The sequence below is a fragment of the Pogona vitticeps genome, chromosome 3 (assembly GCF_051106095.1).
Source record: "Pogona vitticeps strain Pit_001003342236 chromosome 3, PviZW2.1, whole genome shotgun sequence".
In the NCBI taxonomy this organism is placed as follows: domain Eukaryota; kingdom Metazoa; phylum Chordata; class Lepidosauria; order Squamata; family Agamidae; genus Pogona; species Pogona vitticeps.
The window spans coordinates 85057908-85080299 of NC_135785.1; the positions used below are offsets into that span (position 1 = coordinate 85057908).

The 22392-nt window shown below is 38.8% G+C and overlaps 1 protein-coding gene across 1 annotated transcript; it reads right to left on the minus strand.

Annotated features, from left to right (window-relative positions):
• Nucleotides 1–782: 782 nt before the first annotated feature.
• Nucleotides 783–21642, minus strand: LOC110083108 (lipase member M). The gene is made up of 9 exons (XM_020801272.3): nt 20282–21642; nt 14621–14738; nt 12110–12308; nt 10123–10232; nt 6710–6846; nt 4778–4927; nt 4608–4679; nt 4137–4202; nt 783–1965 (listed from the first exon to the last, which is right to left on the minus strand). The coding sequence occupies exons 1-9, from the start codon at nt 20384–20386 to the stop codon at nt 1723–1725; spliced, it is 1200 nt and encodes a 399-aa protein (XP_020656931.3). The 5' UTR covers nt 20387–21642; the 3' UTR covers nt 783–1722.
• Nucleotides 21643–22392: the final 750 nt, after the last annotated feature.

The following is a 22392-nucleotide window of genomic DNA, read 5'->3' on the forward strand; positions in this document are numbered from 1 at the left end:
CTCAAGAGCCTCCTCCAGCAATTTACTAAACTCTATTGGGCAAAATCCTGCTAGCACAGTTCCATGAGTACGGTATAAACCAAACTGGAGCACAAGAAATAATTAATTTAAATTATTTAAAGTTTCTTATCCCTAAGTTTCATTTTCTGGTGCTCCTTAGAGCTCCCTTTTGCCCTGGGGGAGCCTTGGGATGATGTGGGGGGGCGGTTTAAAAGTAACAAAATCAGCAGCAGATCAGTGGCATTTTTTTCCCTTTTAAAACCTCTCCCTGAACAGTTCCAAAGCTCTCAAAAGCTCCAGAAGCTGAAAAGAGAGAATAAGACTCTCTCCAGTATCCAACAAGCAGCAACAGAGCATGGACACAGTTCCTACTTCAGTCCTCTGAAGATGCCGGCCACAGAGACTGGCGAAACGTCAGGAAGAACAACCTTCAGAACACGGCCAAAGAGCCTGAAAAACCCACAACAACTATTAGATCCCGGCCGTGAAAGCCTTCGTGAATACAGAGAATAAGACACTTTAGATTTGAATTTGAATTTATTGTTTCCAGAGCCCTAATCAGGTTTATGCAGCACAAAGTTATACAACAGATTGAGACTGAGTGTGATTGTGAAAGGACGGTTCCTATACGGACTTTCAGTGGATAGGTCACACAACTACAGTATAAGTTAGCTCCCCATCTCCGCCCAGGTTATAGTCATTTGTGTATCCTCTCCATTTGCAGGATTTTTGTTTTCCCAGAGATCCAGAAATGCAAGGATAATGTCACAGATCTTGGGATGGAGTGCATTGGAATATCTTCTAAAGGGTACAATTAGCATACTTTTTATGCAAGTATAGTTCCACTGCCAGAAAGAAGATCTAACTCATAGCATCAAATTGCCACTAATTAATAAGTCCCCACTTGGATTCTTCTTTGCACACCAGTCAGGTGGCTTGGAATGCGATGAGAATCCAAGCAAGGACTGGTTAATCAGCAGCAATTTGCTGCTTTGAATTAGACCATTTCTCTTTCATCAGCATAACTACTCAAAAGGTTTTGTGCCAAAATAAAGTAAGAAGCAAGATGAATATAATGTGTAACTCAAATCCTTGGGCATTCAGTGCAGTTATAATTTCCTTATTTTCGGCCTTTATTTGTCTTATGATTTTTTAAAATCGTTTTACCCATTTTTAAATTTCTATCTCCAGTTACTGAACATATTTCAATATGCATTAGTTTTTGAATAATAAATGCTGGCAGTGTATACTATGTGTGTTTAAGTCAAAGGAAAGGAAATCCAGTCCACACAAGCAGTAGGAGAAGCCCTGCTTCCTGCAGTGCAGAAACCTTCTCTTGCATACTGCTCGCTGTGTTGGAGAGCTACCTTTACCACTTAACCCTCCCAATAACACCCTACCAAGGGACGAGGAAGAACCAGTTGGCTCTGGGTTGTAGAGTGTGTATGGGATATTTCCATCTCAGGAAAGCTCATGTGTAGTGGAGAAGGGGACTGGCACACATATCACTGCTTTACATAGCCGTGCCACGTACATCATCATCTCATGTATTACAACTTCCAGGGGGGAGTGGGTGTCATCGATCCTCTAACACTAAAACAATGTTCCTTAAACCCTCAAATAATGGGAAAAGCACAAAAAGATTTGGGAAGCAAAGACACCAAGGGAATTAACCTAGAATGTCAGCCGAGATGCCAATCCCAAAAATTTAATCTAATGAGATCAGCTAGCTTTTCTGAAATTCTGCATGATTTTCACGAGGTCATCATATAATTCTTGACGTGCATCAAGCCCAAAGAGAAAATCGTAATGCATCCAATGAGGAATTTCTTTGTGGTATACTACATTCCCAAGAACAGGAAGTAACAGTTTCGTGTCCTCTGGTGTTCCCATGATGTCTTGTCCACCACTGAACACAATGGTTTGTACCTGTGAACATTTTATGTTGTATACGGGAGGAGTCGACTAAAGAGAAAAGCACAAAAACAAATCTCTGTAAGGTGTGGCATTGTTACAAAAACTTCTAATATTCTAATATCTCTTGGCTTATTTATGGCTTGAGATAGTTCTTTTCTCTCTTATATTATCTGCTTATGCAGCTTTCTGTTTGTGTTTTTAAAAGCCAGAACGTTTTCAGTCCATGAGTGTTCAACCCATATTTGGACCCTTGGAGAAGCACTTTCAGGAATGGCTCTGAATTCATTATCCCACCTTCTCTCAGAGATCTGTGCTCTCAGTTTCCCCAGGTAATAGATCTTTCCAGACACAATAATCCCTCTAGATGTTGGCAGCACCATCACTTTTCCATCTTATTTATATTCCATTACTGCATTCATTCCATTACCATAACCTTCCAACACATTGGATTTTTCTACCTACTCACAAACAGCATTTCTAGGGGATAAATGCAAATCCTCACATGGGTGGAGGAAGAACTGCAAGATTCTTCTCCTTACTGGTGAGAATTTCCTGCAACTATTGACAGAGCTCAAACATTGTCAAGAACAACATTTTGTATTTTAAAAAAGTCTCTTTCCTGTGCAAATATTTCCAGATTTTTGCACAAAAATGCCAATTTCGTACAATTGTGCAAACTGAAACTAGAGTGAATTCTTTTTTTTTTACTTCTTTGAAGCACAGAATGGGGCGAACAGTGGTTCACACATGGGTAATCTCAAAAATAGACTACTGTAATGCACTCTACATGGAGCTGCCCTTGAAAACAATATGGAAACTTCAGCAGGTCCAAAATGTAGCAGCCAGACTGATTACTGGAATTAGTAAATTCAGTCATATCCAGTCTTGGTATGCCTTCATTGACTCCCTGTTAGTTTCCATGTTCAATTTAAAGTTCTGGTTATGCTTCATAAAGCCCTTCATGGTTTAGGACCTTGATAGTTGTGGGATCGTGTCTCTCAGAAATGGGTTCTCAGTCCTACCTACTCAATCCATATTGTTAAATGTTCCTACACCAAGGGAGGCCACAAAGGTGTATGAGGAATTGTGCCTTTTCAAGTCTCTGGAATAGAACGCCGACAGTGACGTGTCAGGCTTCTTCCCTCCTTGCATTTAGAAAGATGGCGAAGCCAGAATTATTTAAAGCAGCCTTTATCTACTGAATCTCCTGAGTATTGTCAATAATGTTGTGATTTTCAAATCTGTAAATTTATTTTAGATTTTTTTCATAGGGTTATATATAATTTATGGTTATGATTATTGTTTGTTCTGTTGCTGTATTTTTGTTTTTTGGTGCAGTGAGGGTTTGTGAGTTTTTAGCTCAGTGTAAACCTGAGTGTAGTGCTTACACTACACTAGTGTAGTGCTTACACGAATGGGGTTGTATAAATACCAAATCGATGGGTTGCTCCTTTTCTAATTATCATCCAGTCCTTTTGTGCTTTATGTATTTGTTTTGCTTCCAAAATGGAAATAAAATAATATAAAGCAAAACAAAACAAAAAGGTGTTCCAAAGGGAATCAGTCTTAATTATTCCCACTAGACTGCTGGTACAGGAGAGAGCCTTCTCTGTTATCACTCCCAGACTTTGGAACTTCCTCCCACAAGAGGCCAGACCTTTCTCTTCAGGCAAACTTTTTATCAGTACTGTGAGTGACTTGCTACATGGCTGGCTACATGAGTGACTTTTAGATGGATAGTTATGCATTATTGTTCTGAGTGGGTCTTTAGTACTATTTGTGTTTACCATCTCTCCGAGTGGTATTTGTTTATTCGTTTTAGTATTTGCATACTTTTTAATTTTGATGTAAGCTGTCTCTTTATACTCATTTTACTTAGCTTTAAATATTGTCTTTTAATTACGTAAACTACCATTGTATACTCATTGTTTTCAACTTTAAATATTGCCTTTCAAGGATGTAAGCCACTTTGGGTCCTTTTTAAGGAGAAAGATGGGGTAAAAATATTCTAAATAAATAAATAAATAAATAAATAAATAAATAAATAAATAAATAAATAAATAGTTCATTGTCTTATTTCTTGGTAGCACTTACACGTGACAGATTTTACTCTTTTGAGCTCCATGAACATACTAACAAACCATGGGATTTTAATCACGGTTTATATTTATGTATCTGGAACAGCTTTCATTGTTTTAAAAAAATTAGTCCTCGTTTACCTGATTATATTTCTTGATATTCTCAGAACCGTAGTCAAAAGCTTTGAGCTCTCCACTTTGTTTTACCTGAAAAACAAAGAAAACATCATAAAGAACCAAGAGAAGTGTGCATGTTTTTATTTTGCTCTGAAAATTTACAACCTGGGATAATTTAATTTTGATATTTTTTTTAGGAAAAAGGTTTTGCTTCTGAAATCTTGTTTATATAATGTTACATCTATCAGTACAATCTTTAGCCATGAGACTTCGATTAAACTTTCCAGTCACACACACCTTGGCAGAAGAAAATGCTCTAAAATAGTTTGTGGCATAAGCAATTATTAAAAATTATATTTCTATTTTGATGTGCACATGTTTTTTTATTTCATTTAAGAATATTTCACACACAAACTTGTTATCAAAATGAACATTTCCCACAGTAGGAGAATAATTACTATTTCACATAAATTAATAATGCAAAAACATGTTTACCTGGGCCCAGTGCAAGATATTTTTAACTGATGTACAGTCAGGTAAATGTGAAGCAATGACATCAATGCGACTCTGGGGATGAAGAGGAAGAAACCATTTCAAACAGAACTGAGTAAGCTTGCGGTGCTCCATCAGATTAGCTCCAATTATTAAAATAAGTTAAAACATACCATGTCTATATTATTTTTGGCAATTCCACCTGATGAGAAAAGCAGTTTGACACAAAGTTTCCTCCAGAAATCCTTTTTGCATGTTTTAGCAATGAAGGCTCTTGCCTTATCGTCATGTAGAACGCAAAATTCTTTCTTACCCAGAAAAGCCTGTAACACAGGATAATGGTATCCAAGTTGAATCTTCAGTGCATTTGAACTTGCATAGGTTTCTTTTTTCTATATACTGTATACAGTTTTATAAACTCCATTTTGGTGTCAAAATATCAAAATAAGTTGCCAAAGTTTCATTGCCTCCTGAGTCAACTTAATCCTTTTTTCAGAAGACTTACCCATCTAATGAACCAACATGTGAACCGGAAACAATGGCAGACCTTCAGTGTGGCTCACAAGAGCTTGCCGTGCCCCCCTCTGTCTGTGTGTTCTCATGTGCCATCAAGTTACTTCTTATTTATGATGACCTTAATAGGATTTTCAAAGTATCTGAGATGTCTAAGGAATGGTCTACCATTGCCAACTTCAGTGAATTTCCATGACTGAGTAGAGATGAGTCCTACCTACCATGGCCAAAGTAGAGGTGGACGCTATAGTTCGATCCATCTGCAGGGCTGAAAGTCCCACACAATTGTTTTCATACTCTCAGGACATTTTTTGCAATAGACAAGCCATACTTTTCACATATATGTCACCTGATCGAATGATGGACATTTTGCTGTGGATTTCATTCTGGGAATGGGTATGGCATTGTGAGTAACAAGAGTGTGAACTAGAGCAATAGGTTTACTTTCCCAAGATCTCATTGAGATAAGCATTAAAATGATCAGAAGAACACGACTGCATTTTTCTGAACCAATAAAACCCCACCTCTTGGACTTGTGAATGTTAACTTGTTCAGTGTATTGGAGTGAGATTTAAGAGGCTGAAGGTGGAGACAAATGCAGTAAGGGAAGAGTATTCCTGGGAATACCAGAACATGCAACCCAGAAACCCAAATCAGAAAAACTGTACCCTCTTTCCCCCCAGCAACAGAGGAAAGCTTTTCTGTGATTTACCTCCACCATCCTTTTCCTGTTGCTTCCTATTGTTTATTTGTTGTTGTTATTAAGGTAGCTGCTGCAGAATTTCTTGGGAGTCGTAGTTCTTTGGCAGGCACCCTCTACACAGCCTAATAGGCATCAAGAGTACAACTCTCAGAAAGCAGCACAGCAGGTTCCTTTTTTTAAAAAAAAACTAATCAACAACACACAAAACCAAACAAAAGCCCTCATTTGCAGGGAACAAACTGAAGCCCAAAAACACAAAAGAGCCATTTCTAATGGATAGCTCAGACCTTTCGGTGTAAGTTCAGTTCTCCACTGTGCCACCTTGACAAGGGCTGGTCCTCAACAATTCACAAGGTCTCTTCTTGCTCTGCAGTTCTAAGATCATCATCATCATTGGGACTCTCTTGTTTTTAGTTTTCTAATGAGCTGTGAGATCATGGTTCAAATGTAATATCCCCTATGAATTTGCTAGGCAAATAACAATTTCTTAACATCAGAAACACGCACACCAGAATGTAAGAACAGAAATATTGGACTGAATGGGCGAACTATTTTATGGATTGCTATAGTGATCTGTTGGCACATTTCCAAGATTGACTCTATGAAATAGGTTAACCATTTTTAATGAACTTTAGATTAAAAGAGGTCAGAGCCCCACAAGAAACCCAAGGAAGTAAGTGGTGGGTCCACACCTTATGTGTGTGTTACATATCTAAGTAAGACACATTCACAATCACTCTATTAAAGGGAATAGAGTGGGGTATATTTAACTTTTAACCCATTTATTTCACTTGATTACAGTGTTGACTCTTTTTCTGGCCCACCTTAAGATACAAAAACAATAGTTAAATAATGAGATGATGACAATGACAATAAAAATTGCACATACCTTTCCCAAATTTTCAGCAAAAATTGCTAGCCTAGGATATGGGGATCTAGTGTGATTCAGTGAAGCCACAGGACCAAGTGCAAAAAATATTTTGATTTTCTGAGCCAATTTAGGCATGGCTGAAAATGCAATGAAACCTGGAAGCAAAGAACATTATATTATATATTATATTATTATATTATATTATATTTATACCCCGCCCATCTAGACCGTCTACTCTGGGTGGCTATTAATTATTAATTACATTAATTACATTAGCCTCAGAAACATTACCCAACCTAGAGCTATATCTGACAACAGGGCTTTATCCGTTCAAGCCTGTGGATAAATACCTATATATTCATATATACTGGTGAAAGTATTGGGCATTTTAGCAATCAGATGATGCACAATTTATCATGTTATTTATAACTGTCAGTATGATGAAGAGGTAACAGTTGGGGAGTGGGGGGGCAGAATAAACCCTTCATTGATAAAGTATTGTAATTAAAGAAAAGTGATAGTTCCCATCCATATTTGTCCTAAGCATTCTAGCAAAATGTATGTCTCTGCCCCAAAGGGGCCAAATCCAGATGCTGTTAAAATTTTTGGCTAAAACTGGTTGGTGTCTCTACATCTAGTCATCTGCCTGTGCCTCTTGTCTACTGCTGGAATGCTGCCTCCCTTCCCCAATAACTTATCTGAAATCCAATTAGCTCTTTAGATGATTTATTGAGTAAGATTCATGTAGGACAAATAGTGCAGGGAAGTCAACATCATCTCCTGTGAAGCTGGATACAAAGGGAGTCGGGGGAGTTCATGAACTGGGATGGAGGAGCTTTCCCTAAATTTTCCAAAAGAGGCACCCCCCTGCCATGATCATGGGTCATCCTTGGTGCAGTGGGATTGGTTATAGTCAAGAAGATCAGCTGGGAGGTACAGCAAGAAGCCTATGGGGAGGTGGACTTCAAACACATCATATTCCAGCGATGGAATCTTCTCCCAATGGATGCTGATGGTGTGTCTATCTGAACTCTGTCAAGTGCTGTGGAAATAGTTTATTATTTTCCTCCTTCTGCCTAATTTTTATCACTTTTCTGCTACATTGTACTTTAATATCTCCTTATTACTAGATTTATGGTGCTCTATGCAGTTTGTACATTTTGTTTTATATTTTGCTTATTTTGCTTGTTTTGACATATAAAGCCCTAAACGGCTTGGGCCCTGGATACTTGAAGGACCGCCTCCTTCCATATGAGCCTACCCGGCAGTTAAGATCTACCCAGGGGGCCCTTTTGAAAGAGCTGTCCCTTAAGGAGGTAAGAGGGATGGCTTGTAGACAAAGGGCCTTCTTGGCAGCTGCCCCCAGACTATGGAACGCCATCCCAACTGAAATTCGTCTGGCACCGACATTGATGACATTTCGGCGCCAGGTCAAAACCTTTCTGTTCCAGAAGGCTTTTAATTGAAATAACATCAACTGTGGGTCCTGATGGCAATTTTAATTGTATTTTAATTGTATTTTAATTGTATTTTAACCATTTTATTTTTATTGTATTGAATTTTAATTATTGTAAGCTGCCCAGAGACCTCTGGGTAGAGTGGGCGGCATATAAATTAAATAAATTAAATAAATTAAATAAATAAATTATTGCAATTTCAGTTCCTTGTAAGACCAGTGTAATAACATGAGCAGATATCATGCAAGGAACCGTGTGAGCTAAAAGTCAGCCTACTTCCTGATTTTTCTTGTCCCGTGGCAAACTCTAGTTCACGCTGGTTTTAATTCAGTTGGATTAATAAAATCACTTAAGTTGAGTGGCTCTTTCATATAGCAACTTCTCAGCAGAGGGTAAAACCTCAACAGAACTGATTATGATGATCAGGTTGTTTTCAAATACAAATTCAAAAAGGTAATTCCACTCCATCCTTCTTTGATTGTTTCCCCTTCTTCTTCACGCATATGACATTAATTACATATTGATCCCTTTACTGCTCTTTTCCTTTTGATCTAAAAGGCGAATGATTATAAAGCTGTTTCTATATGCTGTATTACATTTTATCTATGCACTCCCAGGTTTCACATGCTGTCCCTTTCACATGAGGATTCCTTATTTACTCCAATGATTCTATTAAGTCCCTGGTCACATGAGGGAAATGCTCTCTAATCATCCCCGCCTGGTTAGTTTGTTCCTTTTTTTTTTCCTAGTCACACAATGCAGAGACAAGATTAAAATAGTTTCCCAGCTGGCGTTATAGTTGTGGAACATTTCCTCATTGCCAGGAGGGTTGTGTTATTTTGTACCTTTGTTGTGCCAGTGCATTCTTTCCTGGGATTACCTGTGTGCGCAACCTGCCCCGTTTCTTTTCAGAATCAAAGCCAGGAAGGTGCCCGCCACTACTGCAGCACACACATTATTTTTTTAAAAAACAATGTGTCCAATACTTTGAAACGTTGGTAAAAGTATGTCACTGGGGGCCGCCAGCACTACCTTACTGTTGAGTATTTTTTTTTCCTATGGGAAGATACATTGAAATATCGGTATGCCAATGTCACTGGGGAGAGGGAGGTGATTGCCAAATGCATTGTGTGGAGCCGCCAGTGCAATAGAGGGACACTTTCCTAAACAGAAACCCCATCCCGATCAATGTTTGCTTTAATTTCCACCACCCCCATGTGTGAGTCCACCTTCCCCCCCCCCCATGTGAGGTTCCTTTGCTATCAGAATGAAAGGGGCTAGAAATGATAGCTGTGGGTGCATGGGGGGGAGCTGTGCAAGGGGGGGCAGAGTCAAGCACATTTGCACAGTCTCACACCTTAGAGAGAGACTTGTTTCTTATATATCAATATATAGATAAATTTTATTATTTAAATATAATAGCTGGCCATAACAATTCGAATAAGATGAAATAAATTGGTACTTCTAAAAGCTCTTGGGACATTCGTCCTGGGTTATAAACCACATGACCACGATTCAGTACAACAGAGGTATGGAAAGTATCAGAAGAACTAGAAAACATTTCCCTTGTGTGACCAGGGCCTACGTTGTGCATGTGGGCTGAACCCTGTTTGCAACCTAGAAGGCTGCGGCCAGTCGATGCAGACCACACTGGTCTGATTTAACATAATGCAGTTTCCTATACCCTCTTTACTTACTTTGAAGGGGAAAAACACGTTATATCATACAAATGATATCATTACCTGTATGTGCTTGTCACCTACCAATAACCTTTCAGATAATCTTAACAACCCCCGTTAAAATCTGTGGGTTTTTTTACCTCCAAACGACTGTACAAGATACTTAACAGCCATATTCTTCCTTAAGCAAGGCATACATGTTCTCCTGTATGAGGGGGTCTTTGTTTACACAGAGCACGGGTCAGCTTGTCCTCTGTCATCAATCAACTTGATACTCTGCTATTGAACAACATACCTATAGTGGTACCCTGAGAATGACCTATGTAAAAGATTTGTTCCTGTCCAGTTTTAGCTATGACAAAATTTATAATGGCTGGCAAGTCATTCATCCCCATTTCATGGAAACTGCAACAAAACAAAAGGACAAGTGATTCAACATTATTATAGAATGACAGTACTCCAGCAATCTTTGACTGATAAAATAAGAAACATCAGTTTTTAGGATTTTGCTTCATTCATTCATTCATTCATTCATTCATTCATTCATTCATTCATTCATTCATTCATTCATTCATTCATTCATTCATTCATTCACAGTGCATTAGGAATCAAAGATTGTGAAGACTTACTGCCTTCGAGTCCATCTCCCTGCAATGTATGAGTCATTTCCCCACCTTATTTTACTTTCAAGAGTCCTCCTGGCAGCCTTAAGACAAACAACCATGAGGCCTAGTAAAGCTCACCTGGTTCAGCTACATGGCTTGCTTCAAAGAAGGGGTGAGCATTATGAGGCCCACATGGCACTCTAGCTAGTAGAAGAAGAACTATGCTATATCAATAGTGCAACCGGAAGAAAGGTTTCAACAGCCATTAGGAAATATAATCTTCCCAGGATTATAATCTTCCCATACTGTCTTTCCCATAATCACAATGCTTCTTCCTGGGACTGGAACATTGACACTGCTGCTGCCGCCAAAGAAAGGTCCAGATTTGCAGGAGGCATAGTGAGAGCAGATCTGCCTTAAAACTTCCTCTCTCCCCACCCTTTGGCCATCTTATTTTCCACTTTGCCTTCTGTCAAGTCACTCAGAATTCCATGGGTGAATTCCATGCTCAGTTCAAACTTGGTTCTGAAGGGTCCCCTTCCCTCTCTCCTAATTTTGCCCATAAAAATGGGTTGTTGTTGTTGTTGTTGTTGTTGTTGTTGTTGTTGTTGTTGTTGTTGTTGTTGTTGTTGTTGTTGTTTTACTTTAGCATATATTATAGAATTCCCCATACTCTGCTCATGTCTCCTTATTGTACAGTGGTAGAGCCATTTTTAATACATATCCACCAGTATGCATCTTGCAACAGTGGATACAGATGGGACAATGATATTCATAAGTTGCAACTACATAAAAAGTGTACTAGCACTGAAAGACACTGTGGCACTGTTCAAATACATATAAAGGAACTGGATGGATTAATCACATGATAATTAGAAGGGCCCTATAAGGCCATTGAGTTCAACCCCCCTGCTCAATGCATGAATCCAAGTCAAAGCAGATTTGACAGATGGTTGTCCAATTTTCTCTTGGATGCCTCCTGTTTTGGAGCACTCACCACCTCTCGAGGTAATTGGTTCCACTGTCTTCCTGCTCTAACAGTTAGGAAGTTTTTCTTGATGTTCAACCAAAATCCAGTTTCCTGTAACTTGAGCTCATTGTTGCATGTCCTGCACTCAGGGATAATCAAGAACAGATTCTGCCCCTCCTCTGTATGACTGCTTTTCAAATATTTGAAAAGTGTGATCGTATTTCCCCTCAGACTTCTTTTCTCAAGGCTAAATATGCCCCGTTCTTTCAGTCTTTCCTCATAGGTTTTGGTTTCCATTCTCATAATCATTCTTGTTGCCCATTACTGAATTTGCTCCATTTTTTGGCATCCCTCTTAAAATGTGGTGTCCAGAACTGGACACATTACTCTCGATGAGGCCTAACAAGTGCTGAATAGAGGGGAACTAGTATCTCACAGGATTTAGAGACCGTGTTTTTGTTAATGCATCCTAAAATAGCATTTGCCTTTTTTTCAGCCACATTGCACTATTGGCTCATATTCAGCTTCTGGCCTACAACAATTCCAAGATCTTTCTTACTTGTAGTATTACTAATCCAAGTATCCCCATCTTGTAACTGTGCATTTGGTTTCTTTTCATATAATAAAATTATATGAAGGTAAGTACTATTACATGGGGGGGGGCGCATTCAAATGCTAGATTACAGGCTTTGTGTCATTCAACCTACCTGAAATCCCAGAATTCCTCTTGATCAATGGAAAAATTCTGATGTCGTTTACACCATCTGCTGCCTCTATTATTTGCCAGCCAAACATCAAAGCCAGCATCTGCCAGTACAAAACCCAGGCTGTTGTTGGGCTTATTAACCACCCAGATGCCAGCATTTGTAAGTATACCAGGTAACACTAAAACAGCAGGCTTAGAAGCTGAAAACAAATGATTGGGAAAGAGGAAAAAAGAAACAAACTAGTCATTCAGATTTGACAGACAATAGTTGCAGATTTATGATGCAGCTACGTTGCAGTGCGTGGGAAGGACACCATCCCATACTTGTTCAGCAGAGAGTGCTTTAAGTGCTATGGGGTGGTATATAAGCATCATGCTTTTCTTTTTCTTTGCTATCTGTATATCTGTGGTTTTGCTGCTTTCTCCTGTGTGTACGTGTGTGTGTGTGTGTGTGTTCCCTGTTTGATTGGTATTAAAGAATTATTATTCGGTTAATTTACAGTGTACCTATTCTGTTAAAAATGTATATTTTGATTGATTTGGGGGGGATTGTTTTGCTTTTTTTAGGTTGGGTGGGTCAAGGAGACAGACTTTGTGAATATGACAGTGTGGCACTGGTCTGTGTAAATATGACAGTATACATTTGGGCCTGCACAAATCTAAAAATATCTTCTTTTTTCCTCATCTGCTGTTGCCTGTTGCCTGCTTTTGGAGTAGATCAATCTGCTGTTGCCTTGTCTCTCTACTTTTCTGAAATAGATTTTAATAACTTTGTAGTGCTTAATGTGGGCTTCTGCTAAGAAATACAAATGGGGAAACCTGAAATAATCTAAAAGGGGCTTTGCTTTTCATGATACAGTGGACCCTCGACTTACAGACGGCTCAACTTACAGACTTTTCGAGTTACAGACTTCTCTGGCCGCAAAATTTAGATTCGACTTCCAGCCAGAGAATTGACCTACAGACCAGAAAAAAACCAAAATGGAACAAAAATAGAATAAAAACTGCCAGTTACGGGATTAATCGGTTTTCAATGCATTGTAGGTCAATGGAGATTCGACCTACAGACTTTTTGACTTGCAGCCACCGTACCAATACAGATTAATTCCGTAAGTAGAGGGTCCACTGTAAATGAAACAACCATCATACTAAAAACATGAAAATGAAAGGGACACGGGGCGGGGGGAGAGAGACGAAGTGAACAAAATATGAAAAACAGTTCTCTAACTATCCAGATTTGTAGCAGCATTAGTTTCCAATATAGGAAACAGCAGGAGGAGAAAGGAAGGGGAAGAGAATGACCAGAAAGTGTAGTAATACCACTAGAAAATTTTCTTCTCCCTTCCTTTTTCACACACCCCAACACACACACATCCCCGGAGTAAAATGATGGTGATGGGTGGCAGGAGAGAGGGCCGAAAAAGAATAAGGTGAAATTCCAGGGAGTGTGAAGGACACCAGCTTCCTTGCAGTGCCTTCTTAAGAAGGCATCAAAAAGGACCATGCCTGTTGCCCTCACTCATCATCCCCTTCCCTCTGGCTGCCTTCCAAAGAACTCTGCTCAGTAGTGAGAGGCGGGCTTTGTCTTGAACAAAAGAAGGGGCAAAATAATACAAAGCAGTCAACATCATACTGCCACTGCCCTGATCAGATGCTTTCTGTCCTAGGAGTACTTTGGGCAGGGTGGGGGTGGGGGCGCAATCTAAGACTGGTACAGTTGCAGCATTTTCTCTATGTACCATAACTTTGCATTTTTCCATCCACCCCGAGCAACCCAGAAATGTACCAACATGGACCTAGATAGAGTCATGGTATCTCCAAAAGGGCACAGGACAGCTCAGGCACCAATCCGTGTGCAATTAGCTGGATAAAAAAGGATAAGCATAAATAATAAATCCCTTTATCAAAGCAAATAAGAGAGAAGAGAGAATTTACTTTGCTGCAGACAAACAGATGTATATCTGTATACTGTATCTCCAAGAACATAGATATTATATATCTAACACACCTATACATATAGATGAATAATAACAATATTACATATATTATAGCACATATTAATATACTATGATACAATAATATGAATACTGTATATTAAATATATTATAGTACATAATAAAAATACTATAAAACTGCAAACATTCTATCCTTCTATTTGTTTTTAATAAACCTTGAAGAACTACATGATATCTAATAATATATATGGATCCTGAGTATTCAAAAATAATATATATATTTTCTATCAACTTTTTTTCTTTGTTGTCTCCCTACTATAACTCTTACCAAATTCATCTCAGCAAATACAATGAATTATATTTAATCATATTCCAATGTATGGCATTTCTTTTTCATCAGCCTGCATGATCTGATACAACAAATTATTTTATATTATCAGTTGCTTTAACTTTTATTGAAAAGGTTTCTATAACTAAGAAACCTAATTTCATAAACCAGTACAAACAAAATGTGTGTTCTATCCTTTAAAAATAAAAATAAAGAAATGAAGAAACACCTGTGTTCTCTGGATTCTTTCTGCCGTAAGGAATTCTGTTGATAATGAGATAGTAGCCATCATTTGTGAGGACCTCATATTCTTCATTGGGGTAGCCCTGGTACTGTATAATTTCACTCTGCAAAAAGAACCCACCCCCAACAAATCATAGTCAGAAACTTGAATGCTTACATAAATCAGGAAGTCCATCAGGAAAGACTACATATTCTTTACCACTGGCTGCAACCTTGTAGCCTAGCTGCAAAAGACGTGAGAGTCACAACTCCCACGAGAACAATATCCTATTTCCTCCTACATGGTCCTCCAAGTAATGCATATCCATAAATCAGCTGACAAGAACCTTCAAAGATTCTTCTCAGCAGTGGTGTCACCATGTTTGGTATTAAACGTACATTTGGAGCACTCATACAACCTGCTAGTATCTCCAGCTAGACCATCTCCCATTATTCTTCTTTGGTTTGGATTAGAGGTTCCAGCTGTAAAATACCAGAGTTTAGAAAGTTTCTTCTAAGAGAAACAAATGTAATGGAATTATAATGACATGCTGAAGTCATCTGGACCATCAGCCTATCACTGCTCCATTGTAGCATGGCATTATATTCTATTGCATTACTGTCCAATGTTTGTAGCTGGTGATGAGTTGTCATTGCTGGTCCCAGCAACCTGAGAACTTTCAACAAGGGTCCATAGTGAGTATCTTCTTGGTTGAGCTACTACTCTAGCTTCTGAGCCAGTTAAATGAGGGATAACTATTACTAGTGACCTCTTCTGGATTGTGTTGGTTTCTCCAGATGATGTCCCTGAGGCAGTCTGGTTGCCAGTGTGAAGATCTTTGTTTCTTCCTGACACCAGCTCTTCCTGTGTTCTTTTCCTACAGAGAGTGATTCTCCTCCTTCTCAGTCCTGCCCAGGTGTCCTGACTCCCCATCTGCATTTTTGGGCTGCCCTATCACCTCAAGATTCTCCTCCACAGGACATGAAGACAAGGAACTTGCCATGGATGATGGAGGCATCACCCTTAGACATTGCAACAGTGAGTAGCAAGGACACCAGGTTGCTTCTTGTGTGGGACCTGATTCACATAATAAACTGCTTTTGCCTGTTACGAGTGGCTAAAATATGAATGTTTTTTTCTCATGGGTTCTCTGTGATGGCATCAATACTGCAGCCACTCGTGGCTATGTCACTCAAGCTATATTGCTAAAATATATCTTAAGAAGAGATGTGAAGTAGACAGAAGATCCCCACTATCACAATGAAGCCAGAATTTATTGAGTGTCAGACACTTGGACCTATAGATTGACTCTGTGTTACCAATTAGAATCCATCAAGATTTACCTCAGTACCATATATATTATTAGAAACCTGAGATATTAATAGGAAATAATGCAATAAAAGTAAAGAAAAACCTAGATGGGTGATGGAAGAAAATTCTTAGGGAGAGGAGATAAGCCAAAGTGAAAGGTGACAGAAGTGGAAGTCAGAATCCTGAATGCAACTTTTTCACAACTATCATACAGAGACAGAGAACCATGACAATGACCAATGCAAAGAAACAGAAGAGAACAACAAGAGAGAAAAAACAAGATACCTCTTCCAGAAGATCCAAGAAATCAGAGTGAAATTTAAACTTACATGAGGGATTTTGAAAGATCAACAGGGGAACATACTATCTGGCCAGAATAAAATAAAGAGAAGGTGGAAATAGTACATTTAAAAGCCATAAAGAGATGCAAGGGTGATAGACTCTTTTATAGAGGAATCCAGTGAAGAACCTGTAATTTTAGAAAGTGAATTTAAAGGTGCTGTGAAAGCAGTTGGAGGAAATGTGTCAGCAGGATGGAAGAATGATAGAACTATTTCAAGCTGTAGAAACCGAATCTGTCAAAATCCTTACAAGACTATGACAACAAATATTGGAAACAAAACAATGGCCCACAGCCTGGAAATGTTCCATATACATTCCCAAGAAAGGAGTGTAGTAACTGTAGGGCCATTTCATTAAGTTCCCCTGCAAACAAAATGATGCACAAGATATTGCAATTAAGACTCTTACCTCATATAGAGCAAAAAATGCTTGATGTTCAAGCTGGATTCCAAAAAGGGACAGAGATCATACTGTAAATATATACTGATTACTGAAGAACACCATCGAATTTCAGTAGATCAGTCTATGCTTTATAGACTACAGCAAAGCCTTTGATTGTGTGAATTATGAGAAGCTATGGGTTGTTCTGAAAGAAATGGATCTGCTTCAGCACTTGATTGTCTGGAGGCATAACCTATATTGTGGACAAGAAGCTATTATTCCTACAGATAATGGAGAAATAGAATTATGTTGCCAGACGAGGGTGTATTCTATCTCCCTATCTTTTCAATCTCTATTCAGAAATCTGGATTAGATTCAGATGAAAGAAGAGTGAGAATTGTTGGAAGGAACATCAGTAATTTAAGATTTATGAAGGTGACATCATCCTCCTGGCAGAAAGCAGCCATGATTTGAAAGACTGTTAGTGAAAGTGAAAGAAGTGCCAAAGAATGACTGTAGTTAAACTCTTCCTGAACTACACAACTTTAAAGCTGACAATAAAGACACTGAAATTTTTTTAAAAAATTGTATTCCTTGGTTCAGTCATCAATCCAAATGGAAACTGCAGGCAATAAATCAGAAGAGTGATATTTGGGAGGGTAGTTATGAAGGAACTAGAAAGGATCATCAATTGTAAGGATGTGTCACTGGAGACCAAGGCCAGGATCACCTAAACAATTGCATTTCCAGTTACTATGTACAGATGTGAAAGTTCAGCTGTGAAGAAAGATGATCGGGGCAAAATGATGCATTTGAAGAACCAGAGAAGAGCTGTTGTTTATCTTCCTGGACCTCCAGGAAGATAAAACAAGTGGGTCCTAGATCAGATCAAGGCTGAGCTCTCTCTGGAACCAAAAAAAATTACAACACTGAGGCTGCTGTATTTTGGGCACATCATGAGAAGAAAAGATTTGCTGGAGAAATCCATAAATTTTACAAAAAGTTGAAGGCAGCAGGAAAAGAGGAAGACCAAATATGAGGTGGATTGATCTCATAAAGAAGCTTGAGTTTACAAGACCTGAGGAAGGCTGGTAAGGACTGAATATTCTGGAGCTCATGCATTCATAGGGTTATGTAAATCAGAAGGAATTTGATGGCATGTAACAACAAGAAAAGTAGGCTTCTGGGTTTGTTTTGTGAGAGGTAGAAAACTTAGATCTAGGCTGTTTGAGATTATATTTGTGTCTTATGCAAGTGAAAGGCTATACTCTTTCCCCTTCACTTACTCTGTATGTGGAGAAAGGTACGATTGACTGAGGTTAACTTCAGTTTCATTTCATCTTAATTTCAGTGTTTCGTTTTTAATGGTAATAGGTGTGTTTGCTTTCTAAATATAAGTAAGCATGAATCTCACCTGCTGTGTAAAAATACTGACACCTTTTACTATGGTGATAATTCATTACAGGGCATTGCTATCAGCAGCCTTCCACAACTTGCTACTATCCGGGTGGCACTACGACTTCCATCATTCTAAATACTAGCTAGGGATGTTGGAAGATGTAGTCTAAACCAGTGGTTCTTAACCTTAGGTGTTTTTGAACTGCAACTTCCAGAAACCTCAGCCAGCAGAGCTGATGGTGAAGGCTTCTGGGAGTTGCAGTCCAAAAACATCTGAGTAACAAAGGTTAAGAACCAATGGTCTAAACCATCTGGGGTACAGAGGGTTGGGTAAGACTAACCCAATGCAAGTACAGGGCTCTAGGTATCCACTCAGCTTTTTCTGGAATGCATCCCTTCAAGGTGAATAGGATGATGGTTGCATATCTCAGTGGTTCTTAACCTTGGGTTACTCAGGTGTTTTTGAACTGCAACTCCCAGAAACCCCAGCCAACACAGCTGGTGGCGAAGGCTTCTGGAAGTTGCAGTCCAAGAACACCTAAGTAACCCAAGGTTAAGAACCACTGGAATATCTGAATCCTTCCCTACCTCCCTCTCAACCAAAAGGAAAGGATAAGTCTCTCTCTACTTGTTAGGAAGAAATATTCAATCTGGCTTCTTCTCTTGAATGTGAGCACTATTCAATGCCTTCTCAGTGGCTGCTCCTGTCCTTTGGAATGCACTCGTCTCTTTTGTCCTTCTGCTGTCAGGCAAAGACCTTTCTCTTAAGCAGGCTTTTGAACAGTAAGTTGTTCTATAAATACTGGTTTTTAATTTACAGATTTTAAAATGTTTTAAACTTTTGTTAATCTTGGTTTTTAATCTTAAACTTAAAAAATTGTATATTATTTTAATATATGAATTGTTTAATTGTTTTAATATGATATTTATATAGTATTTTAAAACTGTGTTTGAGTTATAGTTTTATCAGTTGTGACCTGCCTTGAGTCCCCTATGGGGAGAAAGGCAGCATATAAACTGTTTAAATAAAATAATAAATTTATTCAAACAATATAAAATCTGGCATCCTTAACAAACATACATGGGAGCATCTAGACGTGGGCATTGTTAACCTACAAATCTTACCCCCTTCGTGATCACTCCCTTATCACAATGAGCAAAGAATCTGAAGATTGGTTGTTGTAGGTTTTTAGGGCTGTTTGTGTGCACTGATCACTGGTCCTTGTGGTTGCATAGAGTTCATTGACCTTTTTGTATGCTGTATTTTTCAGTGCTGGGAGCCAGGCTTTGTTGAGTTTTAGACTTCCTACTTTTTTGTTGAAGCCATGATGGTGTTTGTGGATTTCAGTAGCTTCTCTGTGTAGTCTAACATAATGATTGCTGATGTTGTTCAGTACTTCTGTTTTTGAAATAGGATTTCATGACCAGCTTGTTTCAGGGCATGTTCAGCTACTGTCGATTTTTCCAATTGTTTTAGTCTGCTGTGGTCCCAATATACTGGTGAAATGTTAGGAAGAAAAACCTCAAGAGCATAGCCAAACAGCCCAAAAAGCCTACAACAACCATTGGATCCCAAGCATGAAAGCCTTCAAGAATAATCTGAAGATTCCTGTTTGCATGGAGACTCTCCACATGACTGAGAAACCAGATTTTACAGGGTTTTTGTTTGTGTGGAGATCTCTTCAGATATGTTTTTAGTTTCATGAAGAAAGAAATGTCAAAGAAGCAAAGCTAGAGCTTCCACCTGAAGGCTGTTGAGAACACTGGATTCAAAAATGGCTAAACAGAGTCATGCTCTCTCTTTCTTTATGCATAGGGATATCATTTCTTCCTTTAGCAAATTTCAAGATGCAGTATTCTGTTAATGACTGGGAGGCTCCAGCATATCTGGTTCTAGAAATTTCTCTCAGAAAAGGAAGGCAAGATGTAAATGTGGCTGTGATGCCTTTTCTAGAGGAGTGGTTCCCAAACTTGTCCCCAGATCTTCTTTAACTAGAACTTCCAGAAATCCTGGCCAGTACAGCTAGAGGTGAAAGCTTCTGAGAGTTTTAGTCCAAGAACATCTGGGGACCCAAGGCTGGGAACCACTGTTTGAGAGCATACACACACACATCTGTGACTAGAACAATGGTGCACATCGTGAATGAAATCCTGACCTGGAAGGGACATTAAAATAGACAATGAGAATACATACAAAAATGTTTTGCACATAACTGAAATATGTGTTGAACTTACTATATTCATAAATGTTTCTGGTGCTACTTCTCTTTTTTTCCTTGAGTATCGTTCTGAATCTGAACATGCCAGGATCAAAAGGGACATCATAATGCACAACAACATCTTGGACAACTGTAAAACAACATAGTAATTTATTACATTGTTGAAACTTTGCAGTTCAGCTCTTCAGTGATTAAGATACTGATGTGCAATTGTGAGAAACCTTACAATAAGAGCAATTACTAATTTCTTTTCTTAATAAGCACATTTGAAAATGTTTGCTAGTTTGCCTAAATCCACTAAAGTTTTTCAATGATGCAAATGAGAAGTTGAGGATAACATTCATTACAATGTTCTGTGCATAGATACTTGTTAGAATTCTAAAAAGGTCACCTCATTGCACAAAATCAAAAACTACACAAAAAGAAACAGTTTTTAGGGTCAGTGGGCCTGTGGAAGGTATGGACACAGAGTCCTAGGTTTTGTTCCCATTTCTTCCCAGACCACTTCAAAACCAGTCTGTTTTGACTTAAGTACAGAACCTGAGATTTAGAGATATAATGGTTCCTTTCTTCCACTGAATATACTTATAAATCCAATGAGGGTTACAATTTTTTCAATTTGTGTCAATATTGCTTGAAATTCTTAGGCTTACAATCCCCTCAGAAGTGGGCTATGCCTTCAAACCTCAGACAAATAAGCATAATATTTGTGCCAGATTCATGGAGAGGGTTGTTTTTACATGGAGGCCAGGTATGCAGCTGTGTTTCAGGTAAAGAGGTACAGGGATTTTTGTACAAGAACAGTACTTCAATTGCAGGGCACACAAAAGTGAAGTTCTTAATTTCTCCTTGTTCCTTATGGACTACTGCTATGAAAATGACCACAAAGAGATGTCCATAAGCAATAAATCTACAAGGCTGCAGAAGAACACCATCCTGAACAGCCAAATCTCACTGGTTTTTCGAAGTTAAGTAGATGATCATGCTTGGATAATAATTAGGTGAGTATCAGGGTTCTCCAGGTAAGACTTGGAAATATTGCTCTCTGAAACTATGCTGAGCTACTGCTAGTCAGAGTTGATAATACAGGTCAATAGTCTGACTCAAAAAGATGGTGGTTCATATGTTGCTATAGTAGATGCACTGGTACATGTGTAAAAGAATACCCCATTTGCAACTGGGAAGAGTTACTCACTTTCCCTTGAATTCTCTCAGTGTTTTTTATGACGATGTGTATAAAAATAACAGGTATCACAGAGATGTCCTCAGGCCAGAAAGTGGATATTTCAAAAGGATGGATGTAGGGGCAAGATGATTATAATGCTATAAAACCAACATAAGTTTTTTAAAAAAAAAAATAGTGAAGCAGGGTGACATTACGAAGGATGAAACAAATGTTAGAGTTACAATATGTCCATTAAGGCACAGCACCTAGAGAGTGTCTCTTTCAACATGCTTTAGGATTAGAAGCTGGACCTAAAAATCACTCAATCCCACTCCCTCTCTTGCCCGCCCTCCTCAAAATGCCTGCTTGGGGTAACAGCAGTGTACATTTCTGCACTCTGAATGAAACTTGAAATCCAATTCAATTCTGTTACCATTAGAGAAATCTCATTTTGTGCAGGAAAGTACCTGAACCAATCCAAAAGAATTCAGCTCAGACTTTGGCCAAGTCCAACATCCCTGAATTTTACTGGGCCCACAGTAACCATCAAATGTTTGTCATCTTAATAATACAGGTAAAAATGATTGTTACTAATAAATGTACTAAAACCCCTGAGGTATTTAAAGCAAAAGCAAAAAAGCAAAGCGTGCTGCTTATATACCGCCCCATAGCGCTTCAAGCACTCTCTGGGCGGTTTACAAGTTAATTATGCAGGCTACACATTGCCCCCCCCCCCCAGCGAGCTGGGTACTCATTTTACCGACCTCGGAAGGATAGAAGGCTGAGTCAACCTTGAGCCGGCTACCGGGGATTGAACCCAAGGTTGTGAGCACAGTTTTGGCTGCAGTACAGCGGTTTAACCACTGTGCCACGAGTCTCCTTATTTAAGTCAAAGCTATGTCTCCATTACTTCAGAGTTTGCACACTAAAGCATCTGTCCACTGGTATGATTACAGTGATAG